The 24,165-nt window shown below is 34.2% G+C and overlaps 2 protein-coding genes across 2 annotated transcripts; one reads left to right on the top strand and one right to left on the bottom strand.

The window, feature by feature from the left end:
* The first annotated feature begins 4,138 nt into the window (after positions 1-4,138).
* On the top strand, positions 4,139-7,531 carry LOC134701190 (uncharacterized). The gene is made up of 3 exons (XM_063562326.1): positions 4,139-4,418; positions 6,237-6,379; positions 7,172-7,531. The coding sequence occupies exons 1-3, from the start codon at positions 4,139-4,141 to the stop codon at positions 7,529-7,531; spliced, it is 783 nt and encodes a 260-aa protein (XP_063418396.1).
* Positions 7,532-10,047: 2,516 nt separating this feature from the next.
* On the bottom strand, positions 10,048-11,148 carry LOC134701187 (uncharacterized metal-dependent hydrolase YcfH-like). The gene has a single exon (XM_063562325.1). The coding sequence runs from the start codon at positions 11,146-11,148 to the stop codon at positions 10,048-10,050; it is 1,101 nt and encodes a 366-aa protein (XP_063418395.1).
* Between the last annotated feature and the right edge of the window lie 13,017 nt (positions 11,149-24,165).

Here is a 24,165-nt window from a genome sequence, read left to right as displayed (position 1 = left end):
TCCAAAAAGTGAAATTGAGCTGTTTGAACAATGCAATATTGAGGATAAATACAAATTTGAAGGCAACTGACAAGACAACTTTAACCCTACAATATTTGCAGTGTTTCCTGGGTTGGGGAGTGATATTCTGTCTGCGGAGAATATCCCCGTAATGGTACTTACAGCAATACACCCGACAATACGTAAACCACAAGCAAGCACACCAGAGGAATGCATCGCTGAAACCAATAGTGCAAGTTCATGTGACCTTTCAAGAGAAACAGGAAACAACATTTTCGCGATTCAACCCATCGCTCACGTTTCACCAAGCGATGATGGTCCAAGTTGTTCTGGCGTGAAGAGGAAGGATAAGACAGTAAAGAAAAGAAAATTCTAATTGAACTCGTATACTAAGACTAACAAAGGTATTCCGGAAATGTGTAAGAAGTTAGATCGCAAGAGAGCAAATCAGCTAAAGGAGAAACTATTCTCAATAGGAGTACTTCACATATATTGGAAAAAAAAAAAAAACAAATTGGAGAACATTGTATACAACAGGCTGGACACTGTTTCTAAAAGCAAGGACGGAAAACATTAAATCTTCCTATTATCTATTGTTGAATTGGTACTATTACTGTATAATCTGTAGTATTGGAAATTTAACTTTTAAAATCTAGTATTATTTCTTCACTTTGAACATATTGTAAGTTTCGGTACCTGTAGTATACAGTACTTGATTTTATTTAAAGTTTAGGTACAGGAATAATACCAACAGTATTCCATGTTCAAAAATCATAACTGTAAGATATTTGAAATAGACAAACCTTTTAAATACAGAAAATGGGACGGTGTAATTAAACACATGTATAATTTAAATTTCAAGTAAAATAACAACTACTGTAGAATACAGGTAACTTAATATTGCATTAATTGTAAAGTAACAAAATAGCAATAAATTTTAAAAGTAGATTCCAGTACTACATATTTATGGAATAAAAATCGTACCCATGCATAAGTTTCTGTGAACAACAGTTGTCCGTGAAACAGTTTTGAATGTAGGTAAGTTTGAAATAAAATTAAGGAAAAGAATAGTGTTAACAAGCGGTTTTTTTTAGAACAAAGCTTATGCTTTTGTTAGATTGTTTTGCTTATAAATTAGCAAGAACAGTTACTTATATTTTGTATATTTTGTTTAAAAAAAAAAAATTTTTTTATTCGCAGAAGTCGTAAACATGGTAAATATTGAAGACTAGTTAATGGTAGGTCAATTAAAAAAAAATAATCCGTCATGTTTTCTATGAGTATATTATATAATCGGTAATGGTATAATAGGTATCAGATAATTGGTAACGGAAAAATGAATATTCAGTAACGATATACTAGCCAACAGGTTAAGGGGTAATAGGTTACGGTTTAATGAATAACTATATAAAAGAGGGACGAAAGATACCAAAGGGACAGTCAAACTCGCCATGGCCAAAAATGAAAAAGACAAACAGAACAACAAAAGTACACGTGACACAACATAGAAAACTAAAGAATAAACAACACGAACCCCACCAAAAACTAGGGGTAATCTCAGGTGCTCCGGAAGGGTAAGCAGATCCTGCTCCACATGCGGCACCCGTCGTGTTGCTTATGTGATTACAAATCCGGTTAATAGTCTAATTCGGTAGGTCAAATTCATGAGAGGGAAGGGAATTGTAGTTACGACGTAAGGAACATGAACATATCCGATATCAATTGTGAAACGGTTATTCCATAACGGTCAACCAAATCGTGATGGCGTCCGTAAAATTTACGCAGGGATGATTTCAACTTCACCATTTGGAACTCTTGGTTTAAGAGCTTCCTTGTGAGCAGTAACCCTCATCATGATAGGAAATGCAAGCACGGGAATATCGTATTAATTGGGAGATATATACCCCGTATGCAGGTGCTGCTGCAATGTTGCTTCTTAGAAATGGAAAGTTCACAATTGGAAAGCTGAAATCATCTCTTTTGTCGTAAAGTTTTGTCTTCAACCGACCCTCATTCTCAATTTCTAGATGCAAGTCAAGATATGAAGCCGACTCAATAGTATCTGTAGTATCCTTTATCTCCAATTCGATGGGATAGATGCGATCCACATAGTCACCAAATTTTGAATTGTTTAGTGAAAGAACGTCATCTATATAGCGGAAAGTAGAGTTAAAAGATATTGCTAACTTCTTATCTTTCTTCCTATAAAGGTATTTTAACGGGTAACTCCATACCTGACAATGGTTAATGGGTAACGGTTTACTAAAAAATAGCTAACCAGTGGTGGTATGTGTATAGCGACACTAATTTATGGGTAATGGATAATAGGTACCGATATAAAAACTAATTCCATCTTTCACGCAAACGAAAATAGTTAATTATTTGTTTGAAGTTTCATATCCAAAACCAGACAACCTTGTTTGCGAGATGACCAGCAATAATGTCATCAAGGCCATACAGAGAGTGGGGCGTACCCAAAGTTATTTCGGCAACAATAATTAGAAAGACTACTACATCCACGCATGAACGAGCGGCGATTCCTGAATCTTAAGAGTGCCACTCTCAAAACACATGACTCATCAACCCTCCACTTCTGACAAATAATATTAACAACACGATCGAACAATAATGGCCATGCCTGTTAATAATATAATATCCAGTGATGGAAGGCAAGACTGCTCTGTACCGCTACTAAAAGCGTACGCAAATCTTTACATTGGCATTAAACCCAGCGATGCAGAGAAAAAGTGATAGAAAAAACAATGCAGAGGAAAGAAAAAAGGAAACTAGCGATACAGAGGGGCAAAGGAACATACTGATCTGTTGCAAGTCTCTTTAAGATGTTGTTATGTACAAGTACCCTGCCTCGTCCTCTTCTATTTTTTGTCCATCTGACGAGTTAAATAAAGGCAACAGTAGTATACCGCTGTTCAAAACTCATAAATCCATGGACAAAAAACAAAATCGGGGCAACAAACCAAAACCGAGGGAAACGCATTAAATATAAGAGGAGAACAACGACACAACACCGAAACGAAACAGCACACAGAAACGGACCAAGCAACAGACAATACACCACGAGAATAACAAATATAACATCAAAACCAAATACATGAATATGGGATAGACAAGTACCGTGCTACGTCTTATCTCAAAAATAAGAGAAAACAGAAACGAACAATATTATAACAATGGCCATCTTCCTGACTTGGTACAGGACACTTTTAAAGGGGAATTAAAGTGGTGGGTTGAACCTGGTTTTAAGGCATGCCAAACCTCGGACTTTAATGGCACAGTTAAATATAACATTGAAATGAAAACAAAATATTACAGGACTACAATACAAATAAAAAGCAGAACATATTAGACAAAATAAAGCATGATTAATAGATAACAAAAGGCATCAGGTTTAAAATTCAATACGCCAAAAACGCGTTTAGTCCACACGAGACTCACCAGTGACGAAAAAAATACAAAATTGTACAGCACTGAAGATCAAAAGTTGAAAAGGTTTTGCCAAATACGGCATTGTTTGTATGCCAAGGAAAAGAACATTCATATTATATAAAACAATTAAATTTTTAACAAATGAATATGAAAGAGATATACATAATGAAACCTCTTAAGCCTCTTTCAACTGATTTTAATAGTTCGATCTTATGTCAGGCTGTAATTCAGTGGTAGTCGTTTGTTTAAGTGTTACATATTTGTTTTCCGTTCATGTTTTTTAGTTCGATCTTATGTCAGGCTGTAATTCAGTGGTAGTCGTTTGTTTAAGTGTTACATATTTGTTTTCCGTTCATGTTTTTTTTAAACAAATGAGGCCGTTATTTTTTTCGTTTGAATTGTTTTACATGGTCATTTCGGTGCCATTTAAAGCTGACTATGCGATATGGGTTTTGCTCATTGTTGTAGGTCGTACAGTGTTCGGATTGATAACCTAATCTAAGATGCCTGATTTCGTTACAAGTTATTTAAGAATTTGAACAGACTATCGGTTAACTGCGAATACTCTTATATCTGTTCCTAGTGTATTTTTATTGTTGAGATGTACAAGTTCCCGGCCACAGAGCATTATCAGATGAGGTGGGGAGATGTAAAACTTTGTAAAGATCACAAAAATAATGAATATATACAAATGAATGAAAGAAATACAAAAACCAGGACAGGAACAGATGTGAAAAATAAAAGGGAAATACCTCAGAGGGCTAGGGAAAATTTGACTGACCAGACAAGATGTCCTGTTGAGGCCTACAAGTTGTACAAATCAAAGCGTCCTGTAAATTTCTCCAAACCTGAGGATCCATTTTACATCCAAGAGAATACAAACCCAAATAAGTCCACAAGATGGTACAAAAGTCAGATAGTGGGAGTAAATAAGCTGGGCAAGTTTATGAAGATAATGGCAGAAAAATCAGGTACAAAATAGTCAATAAACAAATACAAGGTGTCTACATTCTACAGGTTTAAAAACTTTTCTTTCTTACAATGCAACAAATGTATTATGATATTTCTCCACTCGAGACAGTTAAATTTTATTATTTAAAGCGCGAGGCTTGCCGAGCCCTTTAAATAATAAAATTTAACTGTCTCGAGTGGAGAAATATTGTAATACACGAGTTATAGTGTCGGAATCTGTTTCTCTAATGCTTTTTATCGTTCTTTTTCAAAGATTTTCAGAAAATTGTGTTCTTTATATGAGACGTCACCAGGCAAGGTTGCCTTTTTCATGACGTCACAATAGGACAAATGAAAAGAAAACAAAACATTTGCCGAGAACAGATTTTTCACTAGTGAGGAGAAATATTTTTCTCACACCGGTCAGCAAATGTGAAAATAGCACAATTAGAGAATTTTTTTTTCTCAAGCTTGTAGAAAAGGTGACAAGAAATTCATTTTTTCAGATTCTTATATTGGACCTACATTAAATGTGGAAACACTGGATGACATGTTTGTAATTGATAAAAAATGAAATTTGCTGAATTAAACCTTGTGAATAAAAGTGATCCGCATCCATAAATCAGTTCCAAACCCCTCCTATAAGGTCTAGTTAACAAAAATAGTCCTTAAATCCTACATGTACATGTATCTGCACCCTCAAAAATGGATTTTGATTTTTTGCTTATCTTTAGCGAATATCTTAATTTTTCAAGAAAGTTTTAATGACTGAGAATGAAGAAATTTATTTCGTATTGCCTCAACACATTAATTTAGCTCTTTTTCTTTATTACCAAGTTTGTTGGCAATTAATTTTGGTTTTGATAATGACACAGTACAGGCCAAAAAAGTGCTTTTCTACAAAAAAAAAATAGGTGTGGTTAAGAGGTAAAAAAAAGGTTTATAAAACAAAATTCAGGATTTTGTACCAAATTACAAGTCCTACATGTACCATGTAACATTATTTAATAATGAGTTATCAAAAGTTTTAAAGTATGGGCCTTAGTCTTGATCAAATTAAAATTCACAAACAAATTTAAAACTTAGATAACTTTTAATTAGCTATATATAGTAACACAAACAAACAAAATGGGAATTTAAAATTTCCAATTATTGTAATTGGCCATCAGTCAATTTACCTTGCCCAGGATTCGAACCTGGATCACTCATCGATAGATAAGTGTACTACAGTTGTACTAACAAGGTTAAATATAATTCCAATTACATTAATGATCGTGTATTTCACTAGTGAGGAGAACACTTTACTTTCGAAATAGGTTGGTTGATGTATGATCTAAATTTTTTTTTAAGTTATAAAAAAAATATAGAAACAGATTCGTTCAAGGCTCAGCCTAAAATTCCATAATTAAGCTACATTTGTACCTTGATTAGAGAACTCGAATGATTTACTCATAATCAAAACAAAGTAAGAATAGATATCAATAAATAAGGGAAAAAAATATGTATTTTCTGACAATTGTGAAATACATTTTCTCTTTTAATCCCTCAGTACATAAGTATAACTTTACCAATAACTCTTAAAAATTAATAGATAGTCAATGTCTTCATCAAACAAAATTCAAATTAATACATAGAAATTCAAAACAGAGAAAGTTATTATCATTTAAAAACAACACTTTTGTTGATGGTCTTTAAAATTAAGTCTCAATGAGGACTTCGACAATGAGCAATTTCGTAACATTTTCACAACATGTACATCTATATAAAATTAATATTTTCAACAACTTTATCAAAAGTCAAACTGTCAAAACTTAAATGATTTCTGTTTGTTATTCTAGGTATTATAAAAGAAGTGGAAAACAGGACTGAAATTGATGATCAGGATGAGGGAGCAGAAAGTCATCTAACAAACCATTCTGCTCGACGTTTTATGCTCCAGAAGCTGGATGATGCAGGAGTCGAGCATAACCATATAAAGCAGGTAATAAACTAATTCCAATTATTATAAAGAAAAAAATATTTATTGTGCTATGTGAATGTGCTATTTAATTTAACTGTGACAATTGCAAGCTATCATGTGTTATTTAATAATGGCATTAAGGTCCAAACCATGAAATATTTTGATTCTCACAGGACAAAGTAGTCAAGGTATTTGTGAATGATCCGCCATTACACATCCCGAAAAATAGGTGATAATATTTAACGCCTCTTAATGAAAATGGAATAGAAATCATGTACATTACACAAACTGCATAATTTGTTTTTTTGTAAAAAACTAAACCTTGTATTAAACATGTAGCATCTCAATTGAAAGCGGAGGAAAATATTGTAGGGGGATAGGTCAGAATCTGAGGTGTCGTCCCTAAATCCTGATTTTTTTTTTAACCACATCCTAATTTCTCTTTCATTTTTTAAAACTAATCCATCTCCTAATTTCTCATTCTTTTTTTAAAACTAATCCACAAGCACTTGTTTCTATCAATTTGAAGGTGGATAGAAACAAGTGTCAGTGGACTAATCTGTAACTGGTAAGTTCAATAATTTTGTCAGGATTCAGTCATAAACATGTATATAATATATCCCGTCCAGAATTTAAAAATGTCAAAAGCATTATTCCTAAAACATGTAAAAAAATATTCGCAAGAATTTCTCATGTGTACTTTGTGTACGATTGTAACACTTTATTGTATATTAATTATTTGGACTAATTGTATATGACAATATGTGCTTTTATAATGGTTTCTCATGAAGATTTTTTTTTCTGACATTTCAGATATCTGGACACAGAAATATCCAAAGCATTTCTAGCTACTCTAAACTTAATCCAAGTAAACATAAAGAGATCGCCAGTTGTATTCTTGGTGGCTGCGATGACAGAATTCAGGCATCACAAACATTGGTCACGATAGACAATAACATAGGAGAAAGAAATGTCCATCAAACAACAACAACATCCGAGAGGCAGATCTCAGTTGGACAAGGTCAAGTCGCACCTGCCGGGCTTAACTATATTTTCGGGGCCCCAATATATGGAGGAACATTCAACATCAACATACATAGCGTACCTGACAATAACCCTCAGCAAAGGAAACGTAGGAGGGTCATATTTGACAGTGATAGTTCCCAGGAATAAGAGATTTGTGAACGGTGAACAGCTGTTCCGCCATTGCTGTAGTTAGTTTTGATGATCCATCCGCGCTGATATTTCGGTGGACACGTTATTTTGTAGGAAATTATGAACAATTTGTTGAATTAAAAATAGTGTCCTATTACTGAAATATTTGGTTAATATTATAAAATATTTAGTTACTAATTTGTTCTTTCATGATTTAAAATATATTTCATTTGCAACCATGGCAACAAGATGCGTAGTAATCTCCCAAAGGAAAACGAAACAGGCGGATAGAAAAGTTGGGAGAATTTGGACATAAAATTAAAATTTTGTTGTTTTAAAAAATTAGAGAATCTATATTTCTTTTTTCAATTTTGAAGTTATTTTATGAAATAAGTCTGGAATAATAGGTTTACACAGTCATTTACCGTTTAAGAGGTAAGCCCCTATTCATTATAAACTAACACAATAATGCAAAACTACGTGAAAAAGTAAAATCACAAAAATACTGAACTCAGAGGAAAATCAATTCGAAAAGTCCATAATGACATGGCAAAATTAAAATACAAAACGCTTAAAAAACTAATGGACAAGAACTGTCATATTCCTGACTTGGTACAGGCATTTTCAAATGTAGAAAAATGGTGGATAAATCCTGGTTCTATAGCGCTAACCCTCTCAATATGATGACCGTCTCATCAAATTCTGTTATACTTACAATGATGCGTTTACTAAACAGACACAATTAATAAAATAGTCAAAATATTGGAACAGCAGTCATAATCGTGTATCAATTTAAAAAGGAAAAATATAGCAGAACACAAAAACATCTATCTATTAACACATTCATAGATTTGGTTGTCTGACGTCAAATTTTTTTTTATACATCACATAAATTTGTCGTTCAATGTACTACATACAAACAATCTTAAAATTTCACATAGGCGAGGTTCCAAATGGTGAAGTTGAAATCATCCCTTCGTAAATTTTACGGACGCCATCACGAGTTGGTTGACCGTTATGGAATAACCGTTTCACAAATGATATCGGATATGTTCCTTACGTCGTAACTACAATCCCCTTCCCTTTCATGAATTTGACCTACCGAATTAAGACTATTTACCGGATTTGTAATCACATAAGCAACACGACGGGTGCCGCATGTGGAGCAGGATCTGCTCACCCTTCCGGAGCACCTGAGATCACCCCTAGTTTTTGGTGGGGTTCGTGTTGTTTATTCTTTAGTTTTCCATGTTGTGTCATGTGTACTATTGTTTTTCTGTTTGTCTTTTTCATTTTTTGCCATGGCGTTGTCAGTTTGTTTTAGATTTACGAGTTTGACTGTCCCTTTGGTATCTTTCGTCCCTCTTTTAGCATACAGGGTTAAAAAATCAAAAGTATGTAAGAATAAATTTCAGAAATATACAGATTTGTAATAGTCCAAAAGTTATATAGCTACGCGTTTGAATGATTTTGACGTTTATGGTTCAACGCATTTTGTAATTCATATTTGAAATATATCATTATGACAAGAAATAGAACAATATTGATGTATATTTAAGCTAACTTACCAATTATGCTGTGATCGGCAAGGCTTAGATTGTAGGTTTAAGTATTGTCACTCTTAAATGCTCTCAAATAGTCTCTGCAATATATCTGTGACACTCGTCATCAACTGTCTTTCACAAGAGGACGATTACTCCGCACACACACTTCCGGTTGGCCTATATGGTTATCTCGTCTCCGTCAGTATCTACCATAGAGCGTTGGCTCAGAGAGAAAATGGAAAGACCTCCAGTAGTGCCAGTAAATATAAAGGGTGGCCTGTTGATATTTTGAGACCCAGAAACATATCCGGAGACAGTTCCGTTTGATTAAAAATTCACACCCTCCCCCTTTTAAAAGACGGAAGGATGCTCCTGTATCCTCTTTTATGTTTTTAAACAAACTTTCTATATGAACACTATGTCACCACTAGAGCTTTCTGCTAGAAATAAACTTAATCTTCTTCTTATCACATTTAAATGTAACGGATAAAAAATAAAAAAAAATTTCAACGCAAAGAAATTTATTTTCCCCTTGCCAAATACCTAACATTTCTGCATTTCAACGTTATATACTTCACAAAACATATATACATTTCTTCCTTTGCTCCTTTCGCACTGAGCATGGAATAATTAGCGTTAACTTTGTCAGCTGTGAAAACGGGGGGCCCGTGTAAACGGGTATATTTCACAAACTTTCATCACTTAACGACTACGATTCACTTTAAATCACTGTACACATTTAATATCCAATCCAAAAAAAATAATCCAACAATCACATTGTATTGTCCTATACATGTGAAATATTTACACATTAACACTATTGGTTTCAGCTCGGACTGTTCACTTGTACTATATCTTTTAATCCACTGATTATTACACAAGCAGGATAATCCAATAAACATATTTACATTTATGTATACCACTATTTGTTCCGTGCATACATCTGATCTACTAACATTTTATATACACAACGAAATAAGTATATTACACTTAAACAAAAATTCTCTGGGCATTCTCCAAGGTTGCCAATGCCATTGTCTTGAGGTCAACGTACCTCAGTGTTGCTAGTTTTTCAACCACTTCTCCAACATATATTGGGGTGTTTTTTCGAATCCCCCTCGGTGGCATGTAAGGTGCATCAGTTTCTGCCAGTAGTCTGTTAACAGGGATGTAACGAAGAGCCTGAATCTGTTGTTGGTTAAATCTTGTTATGATGTGTGTAAATCCAAAATATGTATTTCTAGATTTTGAAAGCCATGACGTTATTGTCTCTTTATCGCTTGTAAAACAGTGTAGTATAAAAAAAAAATTATCCGGATGACAATGGTGTTTAAAAATTTGTAAAGCTCTGTAATATAGGTTTTTGGAATATAAATCTTCTCTATTACTCCTAATATGTAAAATGAGTGGCATTGTTGGTCTAATCCATTCGGTTATTTCTTTTAAAAACTGTTCTTGTCTATCTAAATTAGCCCTACCAGGATTCATGCTGCTGTCCAGCCCCACCTTCCCTACTGCTGAAACACGCGAGTTGGTAACATACTCAAAAAATATATCTACCGACTGTGGTGATGCTTCATAAATTTTCTTCGGGTGAAGTCTAATAGCCACTTTCCATTTTAAATCAAACGGAACTGTCTCCGGATATGTTTCTGGGTCGCAAAATATCAACAGGCCACCCTTTATATTTACTGGCACTACTGGAGGTCTTTCCATTTGCTCTCCGAGCCAACGCTCTATGGTAATAGTGGTCGGATCACAAGATATTCTAGTAGTGGCACGATCCAGATGGAAATGAGAGTCAAACACATCAAGCACACTCCTCTTCTGTACACGTAATTCACTGGAGTGTTCCTGTTTGGATCTTTTTACAGGGCTAACTGGTTCATCTGATGTCACTCTTTTAAGTTTTACTATTCTTCTGTCGGACTCTACCAGTGACATACACTTTATTGTCGGTGTTTCTATTTCATTTGTCTCTTCATCCACGTCCACATCCAATTCTTCTCTCATGGCAAGCACTCTAGCAATGAGAGAGTATGTCTTAGCATATTCAAGTGGTGATTTTTCCAGGTTTTTAATATTGTTCATTAATACCAGCCCCAAACACATATATGTTGATTGCTGTTCATTCAGCAAATACTGGCTAAACAAAACCTGGTATCTCCAGTGTACAAGGTTACACTATGGGTCGAAGAACATACCTGTCTGGTTTGCGCCATTTAAGCTCCTCACAAAGCCCTTCCATCTGGATCCTTGCATTAGAGAGGATCTCACTTCTCTTGGATATCATTTTGGCAATGTTGTTATTTGCCCATCTTATATGCTCAGTCATGGAACTGTATCCAGTCAGACACTCACTTAGATACTGTAGCACATTACCCCTCAGTTGATGGACCTCTGCTAATCTTTCTTGCCTCACTGGTGGTTGTGGATTGTCCCACAAGATGCGCGGCATGTGGATGTGCTGCGTATGAAACTTGAGTTTTCTTCCCACAAAATCGCATCCCTCAAATGGACATGATGAGTTACGAGGATCATCCTTCTTTTTTTCAACTTGTAAGCTACCTTCTGATATTTCTTCATAAACCGAGTTGTTATTATCATCCCTCGAGCTGTCAACCCAGTCGCTATCACTCTCAATCGCATCCAGCTTGAACGTTCTTCTTACTTCAAGATTCTCTGTCATCTTTGGAAACCAACGAGGTTCTGCTGTTTCAGATTCTGATGACTAAATATTCTCACACTGAGACAGAGAATTTCTAATATTGGTCAAGTCTTCCTTAACAATGCATGTGCGCTCCTTTTGAATGATTTGTTCATACGTCCATGTTGGTAATTTAGATGGTAAATCTGACTTGGGCATCTGTTCGTTCACTACAATGTCCCCAGTGGTTTCATCATAGCCAATATGAGGATTATCCTCAAACTCATCAATATCCGCCACAGAATCTGTCTCGATGCTCTCTGCATCTAACAACGTGTCTTTCGAACAACTTGAAATGTCCTCAAAAACAATTTCCGCATTATCACTGTTGATGACCACTTCCCTCGAGTGCAGTATGTGACCGTATACACGGTAAAGAACGTATTACTAAATCAAACTATCCGTATATCTATATATAATTTACAACTACGCAAAATCCAAAACGCAAACGCACACAAATATATGAAAAAATGTCAATAAAATGTCAATGTCAACACAGTCAAAACTGGATAAATCCTGAAATATAAAGAATACAATAATTATAACTCCAATATACACTATCACTTTGCACGACCCACTATATATCATTCGGTGTTTGACACTTCGGACAGTGATACGTCGCGTAAGTCTCGGCCACTTCTGGAGTGACATTTACGCAAGTCCCATGATACCAGTCGTCGCAAAGGTCGCACTGTATCATGAACGCAACTTGATCCCCTTTTCTACAAATGCAATAAATGTCTCCATTATCTACTAATGCAATAAATGTCTCCATTATCTACTAAAATATTTTCACCATCCCGTAAAACTGATCTTGATTTTTTTCAGCCAAGCTGGAATATTGCGATCATTGCACTTTTTCATTCGGTCATGACTTTTCTAGTTTTACTCTATAAACGTTTGACGTAATTTTCTGAACTATTATACCTGGCCCTTTCCATGGAGGGTCAAGATTCTTACTCCCGTCTTTTGACACTTGCAGTATCTATGATAAATACTAAGTCACCTGGAACATTTTCATTTTTTCTCATCTTTATATCATGTATATCATAGTCCCTTTTCATATATTCCTGCGAAGTTTTAAGTTTTTGACGCGCGATTTTATGCGCTTGTCTAATTTCTGCAATCAACCGACTGACATATGCCTCCTCGCTCTCATCACTCTCACAATCTGTTGGTGGTCGAAAAACCAAATCTACTGGCATGTTTATTCCCTTCCAAGCATCATTTTATTAGGTGTAATTCCTGTCATTCTGTTATCTGATGATCTAATCGCACTAGCAAGTTGTGGGAGATATTCGTCCCAATGCTTTTGTGATTTGTTCACGAAACATCTTACAATGTCCATTAGAGTCCGGTTATACCTTTCTACCTGACCATTTACAGATGGTCTATAAGCGGTTGTCCTTGTTTTATGTATCTGTAGAGTTTAACACACTGATTTAAACAGATTGCTCTCAAAATTTCTCCCTGGATCGCTATGTAAAGAGAATGGACACCCAAAACGTGTGAAAAATAAAGGCAACAGTAGTATACCGCTGTTCAAAACTCATAAATCCATGGACAAAAAACAAAATCGGGGTAACAACCTAAAACCGAGGGAAACGCATTAAATATAAGAGGAGAACAACGCAACAGCACACAGAAACGGACCAAGCAACAGACAAATCACCACGAGAATAACAAATATAACATCAAAACCAAATATATGAATTTGGGATAGACAAGTACCGTGCCACGTCTTATCTCAAAAATAAGAGAAAACACAAAAGACTCAACGTTAAAATGCAACACACACAGAGAAACGAACAATATATAAACAATGGCCATCTTCCTGACTTGGTACAGGACACTTTTAAAGGGGAATAAAAGTGGTGGGTGGAACCTGGTTTTATGGCATGCCAAACCTCGCACTTTAATGACACAGTTAAAAATAACATTGAAATGAAAACAAAATATTACAGGACTACAATACAAATAAAAAGGAGACCATATTAGACAAAGAAAAGCATGATTAATAGATAATAAAAAAACATCAGGTTTAAAATTCAATACGCCAAAAACGCGTCTAGTCCACACGAGACTCATCAGCGACGCCCAGATTTAAAAGATCGAAAGTGAAAAAAAATACAAAATTGTACAGCACTGAAGATCAAAAGTTGAAAAGGTTTTGCCAATACGGCATTGTTTGTATTCCCAGGATAAGAACATTCATATTATATAGAACAATTCACGCTATTGCAAACAGTAAATTTTAACAAATGAATATGAAAGAGTTGTACATAATGAAACTGAATATTAACTAATTACAGAAAACTAAATCCGAATACATAACATGCATAACGCCCAGATATACAAGATCGAAAGTGAAAAAAAGTACAAAGTTGTACAGCACTGAAGATCAAAAGTTGAAAAGGTTTTGCTAAATACGGCATTGTTTTTATGCCCGGGATAAGAACAATATTATATAGAACGATGCATGCTATTGCAAACAGTAAATTTTAACAAATGAATGTGAAAGATATATTCATAATGAAACTGAAGTATTAACTTATTACAGAAAACTAGACCCGAATACATGATGGCAAGTTCAATACAGCATAGACACACCAAAATCAGTCCAGGCGTCAACGCAATTAAAAAAAATGACGTCACATACGATGGCGAAAAGGCAAACGTAATGCTACATTTGAATTATGAAATTTAGAAACAGCATGACGTCACACATGAATCCTGGTACTTTTGATAACTATGATAAACTATAATTTAAAAGTGAGCTAGAATTAGGATTGCTTTAAGATTACATATTACAACTAAATACTGATCATTCACAGCTGCTTTTGCTGTTTTTTCAGCTGTTTGTGATGGTAAAGGTATAATTTCTACCCATTTAGTAAACTGGTCTACCATAACCAATATATTTGTATTTCCCATTGTCGTTTCGGGTAACGGTCCTAAGAAGTCTATATGGACTCGCTCCATGGGTGCTCCTGCATGATACTGTTGGTTTTTTTAAGTTGTAAAATTCTAGCAAAGACAGGATATAGCTAGGGACGAACATTTCTATGGTACGATATTCATTCGGGCCGAGAATACATATTTTGATTGAGCGCCATTAACAAATTGAAGAGAGTACCTGTTCAGAATACTCGCATATCAGCATGGGACATTGATGTAGATTCACAATAAATGATAGGGTTAAAACCTTTTCTTTATTCGCATATTGACAGGGAAAACGCAAATAAGATTGATTCTAATGCCATTTGTATGTTACATTCTTTTTCATTGGCTGAAAGTTGCCGTAAAATCCACCGTTGACCAGGCGTAACTAAGGAGGAACAACCATTTTGAAATGATCGAATCAACAAATGTTCGATTACTACTATATAATCCAAAATAAAACAACACCTACCTCCGATTAGCCGTTTTAATGTTATTTTATCCGATTTTGAAGCGTACAGGTAACGTAATAGTTTCCAGTTTGTAAGTTTTCATTCGTATGACGCTTTTCGCGCTAAAATCATTTATGAAGATTCGCGGATTTTTGTTGTTGTCAAATTTAGACATTTTTCCAAGTTTTATCGTATTATTTCTTTTTGAAATGCATTAGAATCGGAATAACAGTACTGTAGTTGAAAAGTTGCCACCGTCAATTTTGATTTGACGGTCGCAATTCTCCCGTTTTACTGTCTCCGCTACGCGTCGCCAGTAAAACTGCATTTGCGACCGTCAAATCTACAAATTTGACGGTGGCAACTCTTCAACTACAGTACTGTTATTCTTAAAATAACATTTCAAGAAGGTATAATTATATTTCCTAACATGCGGAATTTGTAATGTTTATATTGTCACTGATTGTGAGGGCAAGCTCATTTTTTAGTACATTTAAGTGCATAAACATCGAAGGCGATGCAGACGATTTGATCATTTAAGAAATAAATATTGGTTAAATACCTTTCAAATATATGAATAACTATAAAAATATCCTTGGGTGACAATTTAGCACATGAGCAAGGAAAAACTTTATTTCAACAGTTTTCAACGATAATTTGGGTCCATAGTGATATCGGCGGACATCATTTTTTGTCTCTACATCGATGTTATTCCTTCAACTAAGGCATATTAAAAGCACAACTGTTTAGAAATTTCCAGAGAAAGATCTACAGAAACTTTAAATTGATAGGACAAAATATTACATACCAATGATGCAGTTTTCTACACCTCACCTCCTATGCCCTTGAAGGAAGCAGAGTCCTTACACAGATCTATGGTTCTGTTTACTGCCACACTCACTGGCTTAGCCTGTGGTCCACCACTTGTTTTCCCCTGGTCTCTCTTTTTGACAGAAAATAAACGACAGGTTAAGATTTGTTAACGGTCACGTTAGCTAAAGCTACTGTTAAATCAACTTGATCAACAGCTTTTTAACCATCCGTTTTAAGTAACGCCACGTTAAGTTTTTTTACGACACGTTAAGGCTAACGCTACCGTTGAGTTAACGACAAGTTGAACAACCGGCCCCTGATTGTTAAAGTGAAACACAATAAATAAGAATGAAGGTGTTCGTTTGAAAGAGTCATTTACAGGGTAAACTTTGTTCGTAATACAATCAAAGTTCAAAGTTGCTTGATAAGGTAACGTGTTTAGTGACAAGATGTAAAAGGTTACTCTTAAAAAGGGCAACTAATGGAAGGAAAAACAACAACACACAACATGAAAACTGAAATATTTTGAGAATCACAGACCTTGAACAACTTGTATAACATCAGGTGCTCCGAAAAGGTAATCAAGACTGCTTCTCACAAAAATCACTGTTGAGAACGAATAACGTCTTCTATGACAACAGTAGAAGGTTTGTTGTTGTCATTTTTAACCACAGACAACTAACTCATAGACTTCATATTAGTATGTATATTCTAGGTACGGAATTAATAGATCAGTGAATTGTCAATCTTTTCTGTGTAGTCCATTTTATTGGTATTTAACTTTTGGTGTGGCTCGGTACTTAAGCATCCCGTCATTTGTTTGTTTTTCTCGTACTTTCATGTTTCATTATCTGGTTTTGCTATAAATAAAGACAACAATAGTATACCGCTGTTTAGAATTCTTGAATCAATAGAGAAAAAAACATATCCCGGTTACAAACTAAAACTAAGCGAAACGTATGAAATACAAGAGATCTACATCACAACACCGAAAAGTAGCACACACAGAAACGATTTGATGAGTGCAAGACCTAGGAGTATACTAATTACAGTTGGTCTAGTGTTGTGCACAGTGTTTTGGCTAGCATTGTTTTCTAAGGAAGACAGGAACTATGATCATGTACTTCAGGTCAGATTTGCTGAACTACAAGACAAGTTGTAGATGTCAGATACATTAAACAGAGAAAGACAAGATAATCTAAATAACCTAAGAAATCAGTTCAATTACTTTCTACAAATGGTCTCACAGAATTCTACTGTTAACAGATCTCAATCTGACTATATGTCTTCTGAGCTCCAGGAACTTTTCAGAGGTCATTTACATAATATAACAGAAGAGAACCAGCCAGGAACCAGTTTACATCTACAAAGCATTTTTACATACCTTCCACATCTTACTGGGCATCCAGAAAGTCTGAAAACCAAACTATCATCTGTCAAAAAATAAATTAGGAGCTTCCATTGTTATTGGCATACCTACAATCAAAAGAGAAAAAATCAGTTATCTCAGTAATACACTGAAGTTTTTAGTTAATGGTCTGACTGCACAGGAGAAACGGGATTGTCTTATTATTGTATTCATAGCAGAGCCATACAACAATGACTATGTGGAATCAGTTGGGAGGGAAGTACAAACTAGTTTTCCGAAGCAAGTTGAGTCAGGATTAATTGAAGTTATATCTCCCATTATTATATGAATCCTCCAGCTGAATTAAGGACTTCTTGACAACTTACCTCAAATTTACTGTACAGAAAGCTTATATATGACAAGACATTTTCTGGGCATTAGCTCCTAACCAAGATGATTACATAGAAGTAATACTCAAACCACCAGTTGCTTTAGATGAGATTTTGTTTCGTAGTGGGAAAGCTGATCACAGAGAAGACAAGTTCTACAACACATTATTACAAGTTATTCCTCTTAATTATCATGATCCTATTAAAAACAGGGCAAAGAAAACCAAAGATGGATACTTTGATCTAGCAGAATTTGATAAGGAAGGGATTGTACATGTTAGATTAGAAAGTGATGTTGGAAAACTGTCAAAAATAAGAATTAAAGTGCATAAGTCAAGCGAAAACTGGGTCTTTCCCAAATTCATGTATTTGGTTTTCATGTTATATTTGTTATTCTCGTGGTGTTTTGTCTGATGATTGGTCAGTTTCTGTGTGTGTTCCGTTTCGGTGTTGTGTCGTTGTTCTCCTCTTATATTAAATGCGTTTCGCTCGGTTTTGGTTTGTTACCCCGATTTTGTTTTTTTTCCATGGATTTATGAGTTTTGAACAGCGGTATACTACTGTTGCCTTTATTTATAATTAGTGAGATTCATCTTAAACAGAGAACCCAAAAACAAAGCTAGCATTAGTCTGTGTGTAAAACTGACAGATATTATTTGTTTCTATTTGGTTCCAACCTCAAAGATGAGGTTTCCTATTCAAGGAAAGTTTTGTATAATTATATCATGGTTGGATTTATAATGGGAAAATCCAAGAGCTTACCGGTGTAAATCTACAAAGAGTCTATAGTACATGTAAACTGTTTTGGTCATCAGTCTCAAAGAAACAGTGATCAAAGACACTCTACGGGTTGAAAACTATGATTTTATAACAATCATGATTTACCTTCTGTTTTATGTAAATCAAAAAACAATCTTAATCATGATTTTATTTGTGAGATAAGTTGCTGACTATGTGTTATCAGAATCGACAATCTCTGTTCTTTGTTTTGGAAAGTCTTTTATTTTTGGTCAAATGTGAAAACAGAACTGTGAGCTTTTCCATTATGTTGCACTACGTACATAGATAAAATCAGTACAAATATCACAAAGAAATTAAATTGAAATAACCAATTTACAGAATTATAAATTAAAGTTTAGTCAAAGTAAAAAAAAAAAAAAAAAAAAGTTATACGCCAAACGCGCGCTACGTCCACACAAAACTAAGCTCAGATGTAAAAAAGTTGAAAGCCATAACAACAAAGTTAAGGATAACCATAGGTTTCAAACAAGTTGTGAGGCCATGATTATACGCCAGGGACAAAAACATCAAGAATAATGCAAAGTTTTGCAAACAGTAAATTTTACAAAAATGACTATATCATGAGATCTATATAATTAAACTGAAGTGGAGACTAGCTATAGAATAAAAACGAATACATTACAAAATCACAGCCCTGTTAGCCATAGTCATTGTGACGCCCAAAGTGACGCCACATTTAATTTTTTAAGACGTGTTCCTAAAATTAAGAAAGCATTTGGATAAAATTCAAGATTAGATTTGTATGACTGATTTAACTTATATTAATAACAATAAAAATTTTGAAACTAATAAATTTTTAATTGTAGTAGTAATTAGATAATTAATTGTATAACTCTCGTATGTTCAGTGGAGATTGTGGAGGTAGTTCTGGATCGTAATCTATTGTCCCCTCACTATCCTCGTAACGTTGTCATCCTCTTCTACATTTTCCTCCATAATCTTTGACCCTTTTGAATTTTCCAGTGGTGTCACCTCCTCCTGTCCGTCTTGTGTTTGTGGTCATGTGCCATATGGCGCGCTTAGTTTCCCCTTGATCCCGAGGTTTTTGTCCTCACATGGGTAGTGGTGGCTTTACGTAATTTTGTGGCACATAATTTTTTTGACCGGGCCCTGTGCCCACAATCTATTAATGGCCATGTTTACCTGACTGCTGTTAAGTGGCAATATCTGATTGTTTTCGTTACTCTTGGGCCAAGTAGTGAAGCCACTTCTGTTATCATCCTGGCTTACCCGCAAATAAAATATCAATAAACTTCAGTGAAATAAGTCCCAATATTCCAAATAAGAAAACAATAAGTCATAATCAATAATCTTAATGGATTCCTGTCTATCAAAAAATCTCTTTTTATGTTTCTTCTTTTAAAGAAATAAATACTGGCACATAAAATATCAATAAACTTCAGTATAATAAAACCCAGTGTTCCAAATGAGAAACCAATAAGTCATAAGAAAAATTACATCAAACATTCTTTGGCTTAGGTTTTTTTTTTCTGTGCAAACTTTTTTTTTCGCCTTTGGCGAAGAACAATCTATTTTTTTAGCGACAAACCAAAAACTATTTTTTTCTTTCAAATTTAGCATTACATATAGTGGCAGCTGAGGGTGAAACAAACAATTTTTTTTTCTCAGTGTCCGAAACAAATTATTTTTTTTCACCAAAACCTGGAAACAAACTTTTTTTCCAAAAAAAAACATAGCCCCCCCCCCCCCCCCAGAAAATCAAATGTTTGCTGTCTTAGTCCTACACAAATCAGTTCTTGTTCTCTTTTCTAGCCTCAGTTCTAACACGGTCCACTATCTTCTTGATCACGTCCTTCTCTGTGAGTTCCTCTTCATGTTTCTGTACAAAAAATTCAAGCTTTGTGGGTGTTTCTTCCGAACAAACTGCAAACCAAATAGACTGTGTTTATTACGTTGATCCAAAATTAAATCTACCAAATGAAATGGATGAGTAGTTATCCCCAACACAACACACTGATACAACAGAAAACAATACAATATACAACTTCAAACATTAAGACATTTGACAAAATCCGAGGACAACAACAAACACGACAACCAAACGCAACAAATTAATTTGGGATATAAAAGTACCGTGCTACGTCTATAAGTCATTTTGCAGGTGTCCCCCAGGGATCAGTCTTAGGACCCTTTCTGTTTCTGATTTATATAAATGATATAGTAAATGACATTTCTAATGTTATCAGACTTATTGCAGATGACACCTCTTTATTTGTTATAGTAGATGATGATCCTGCTGTAGCAGCTGCTTCTTCGACTGATGACCTGGATGTTATCTCATATTGGGCAAAATCATGGGCTGTTCAATTTAACTCTAAGAAAACAAAAAATATTGCTTTAATAGAAAGGAAAGGGAACACCCACCTGAACTTTTTGGGATAAATGGGAAAGAGGTTGAGAAAATAAATATTTTGGTTGGTGACCTGCTGTTGTTTTTTATTTGGTCGGATTGTTGTCTCTTTGACACATTCCCCATTTCCATTCTCAATTTTATTCACTGTCATCTTGGGATAACAATTCAGTCATCAGCTTCATGGAACTCACATATTGATATTATTTATAAAAAAAGCATGCTCTCGTCTATCTGTGCTTCGTCAAGTTAAACATAGATAGAAGTGACTTATACGTATTTATTAGGCTTTTATTAGACCTATATTAGAGTATGGAGCAATTGCTCCCAGCACGAGTCTGAGCTTCTTGAAAGTTTTCAGATAGAAGCCGCTAGAATTATTACAGGCTTACGACGTAATTCCTCCAGACAAAAACTTTATATTAAATTAGGAGAATAGACGTAATAAACATAAACTTATACTTTTCTATAAAATATTAAATGGGATGACACCTGCATACTTATATGAGTTAGTCCAGTCATATCTTCCCAGACAAACCCCTTATACTTTGAGGAATGAAAGTAACTATTTTCGTCCGCCTCTTGCTAGAACTAGCTCTTACTTTAATAGTTTCATTCCTTCCACTATAAGATTTTGGATTAGTCTTCCTTTAAGTTTACAAAAATCCCCAAGTTTGTATATATTTAGAAGTGGACTGGAAAAGTTTATAGGACTTATGATAATGATGATATATTTAAATCTTTCAACTATGGGATAAGGAAACTTAATATAATTCATTGTCAACTCAGACATAATGCTACATGTAGCAACCTAAAATCTCATATGTTCAATCAGTTCTAATCAGAGAACACTTTTTGTGTAAACTGTAATCACCCTGTTGAGGACAACAAACATTTCTTTTTCATTTGCCATAAGTACAATGATGTAAGACAGATCCTTCTTGATTCCAGTAACTGCATTGCTGATAATGTTGATATAAATATTGAATAATTACTTTTTGGAAACAGATTATTTTCATATAAAATGAATGTTGCTATTTTTAAATCTGTTCATAAATATATATAAATGACACTCATCGTTTTGATTAAAAGTTACTTATTTTTTGTTTCATTAGGTCTTTCCACTTTTCCAGATCTATTGGTTTTCTTCTGATTATTATTATTAGTTCTTTCAACCTTTTCGGTTGAAAGACCTATTGGTTTTGTTCTGATTATTAGGTCTTTCAACCTATTCGGTTGAAAGAACTATTGGTTTTGTTCTGATTATTATTATTTTTTTTTCCGCCAACTTTTTTTTGCTTCACAGTTTTTTTGTTTCGCAAGATGTCGCTTAGACATATGGTATATGATATTGAACAGTAATTATGCTTTAAAAAAAAATTGTGACTCCCATTGTGTAACCAAAATCTTTTCAATGTAAAAGTTATCTCCCCGAACACTGTTTTTCTTGTTATCGCTTAATATTGGCAACAGTATAAGAAACCGAGAAATTTATTTTTCCAAATTGCTCGTTATATCCTCAGGATGTTCTGTTTCATTTTGACCGAAGCTATGCAGAGACTCCAAATGAGAGTTATCCCCCCTTTTATATCTGATATAAGTAATATGCATTTCTAACTGGTAAACCATAAGTGATAGAGACCTAGGGTCTTTTAATTTAAGATCCTTGGTCCAGAAAAATTAAAATTAGTTCAAGGTCAAAGGTCAAATTCTAAATTTTGATTTTGGCTTATTTTCACTTATTATCATTAACTTATAAGATTTTGACAAATTATTTTTTACTGAATTGTTAGTTGCGACACTTCGTGACTTATAAATTTTGATTGGAAGGGTGCATAGACAATACATTGGAGTTTTTGCCCCTCTAATATTTAGAATTAAGCGTTAAGTGATATGACTCATGAACCATACATTATACAGACCTAAGGTCTTTTGATTTGGGATCCTTGTTTTATGACCTTGAAATTGAAGTCAAGGTCATTGGTAACTTTTGAGGTTCTAGATTTTGATATTTGCTCGAAATTCATATTTATTTATCATAAAGACACAGAAACTGACATTTTCAACTGAATCTTAATATTTTCATTTCAAAATAAATCCTTATTAGTTGAAAGACCTTCAATTGTTCTTTGAACAATTGGTTTTTAATTATTATTATTTTTTTTCTTCCGCCAACTTTTTTTTGCTTCGCAAGATGTCACTTAGACGTATGGTATATGATATCGAACAGTTATTACGCTTTTGTAACTAACATCTGGTAACCAAAATCTTTTCAATGTAAGAGTTATCTCCCCGAATAATGTTTTTCTTGTTATAGCGTAATATTCGCAACCATATAAGAAACCGATAAATTTATTTTTCCAAATTACTTGTTATATCGTCAGGATATTCTATTTTATTTTGACCGAAGCTAGCCGGAGACTCCATAAGAGAGTTATCCCCCCTTTTGTATATGATATAAGTGATTTGCATTTCTAACTGGTAAACCATAAGTGATAGAGACCTAGGGTCTTTTGATTTGAGATCCTTAGTCCATAAAAATGAAAATTAGGTCAAGGTTAAAGGTCAAGGTCAAAATTATAAATTTTGATTAGCTTATTTTCACTTATTTTCATTAACTTTATAAGATTTCAACAAATATTTTTTACAAAATTGTAAGTTGCGACATGTCGTAACTTATAAATTTTGATTGGAAGGGTGTGTAAACAATAAATGGGAGTTTTTGCCCCTCTAATATTTAGAATTATGCGTAAAGTGATATTACTCATGAACCATACATAATACAGACTTAGGGTCTTTTGATTTGGGATACTTGGTTTGTGACCTTGAAATTGAGATCAAGGTCATAGGTTAATTGGACGTTCTAGATTTTGACCTATGCTCGAAATTCAAATTTTTATATCATAAAGCTATAGCAACTGACATTTTCAACTCACTCTTAATATTTTCATATCAAAATACATTCTTTTTTGTTGAAAGACCTTCAATTGTTCTTTGAACAATTGGTTTTTATTAAAAAAAAAAAAAATTCTTCCGCAAACTTATTTTCCCTGCAATTTTTTTGTTTCGCAAGATGTCGTTTAGATATATAGTATATGATATCAAACAATTAATACGCTTTTGAAACTGACACCAGGTAACCAAAATCTTTTCAATGTAAGAGTTATCTCCCCGAACACTGTTTTTCTTGTGATCTCTTAATATTCGCAACCGTATAAGAAAACGACAAATTTATTTTACCAAATTGCTCGTTATATCCTCAGGATGATTCAATTTATTTTGACCGA

The sequence above is a fragment of the Mytilus trossulus genome, unplaced genomic scaffold (assembly GCF_036588685.1).
Source record: "Mytilus trossulus isolate FHL-02 unplaced genomic scaffold, PNRI_Mtr1.1.1.hap1 h1tg000233l__unscaffolded, whole genome shotgun sequence".
Lineage (NCBI taxonomy): Eukaryota > Metazoa > Mollusca > Bivalvia > Mytilida > Mytilidae > Mytilus > Mytilus trossulus.
Note: the sequence above shows the minus strand (reverse complement) of the source record. Positions and strands in the feature narration are given on the sequence as shown.

Coding starts and splice junctions, on each gene's coding strand:
- LOC134701190 (XM_063562326.1), top strand. CDS start 4,139: ATGAATGAAAGAAATACAAAAACCAGGACAGGAACAGATGTGAAAAAT. Junction 4,419..6,236: donor GATAATGGCAGAAAAATCAG/GTACAAAATAGT, acceptor TTGTTATTCTAG/GTATTATAAAAGAAGTGGAA. Junction 6,380..7,171: donor AGCATAACCATATAAAGCAG/GTAATAAACTAA, acceptor CTGACATTTCAG/ATATCTGGACACAGAAATAT.
- LOC134701187 (XM_063562325.1), bottom strand. CDS start 11,148: ATGAACAATATTAAAAACCTGGAAAAATCACCACTTGAATATGCTAAG.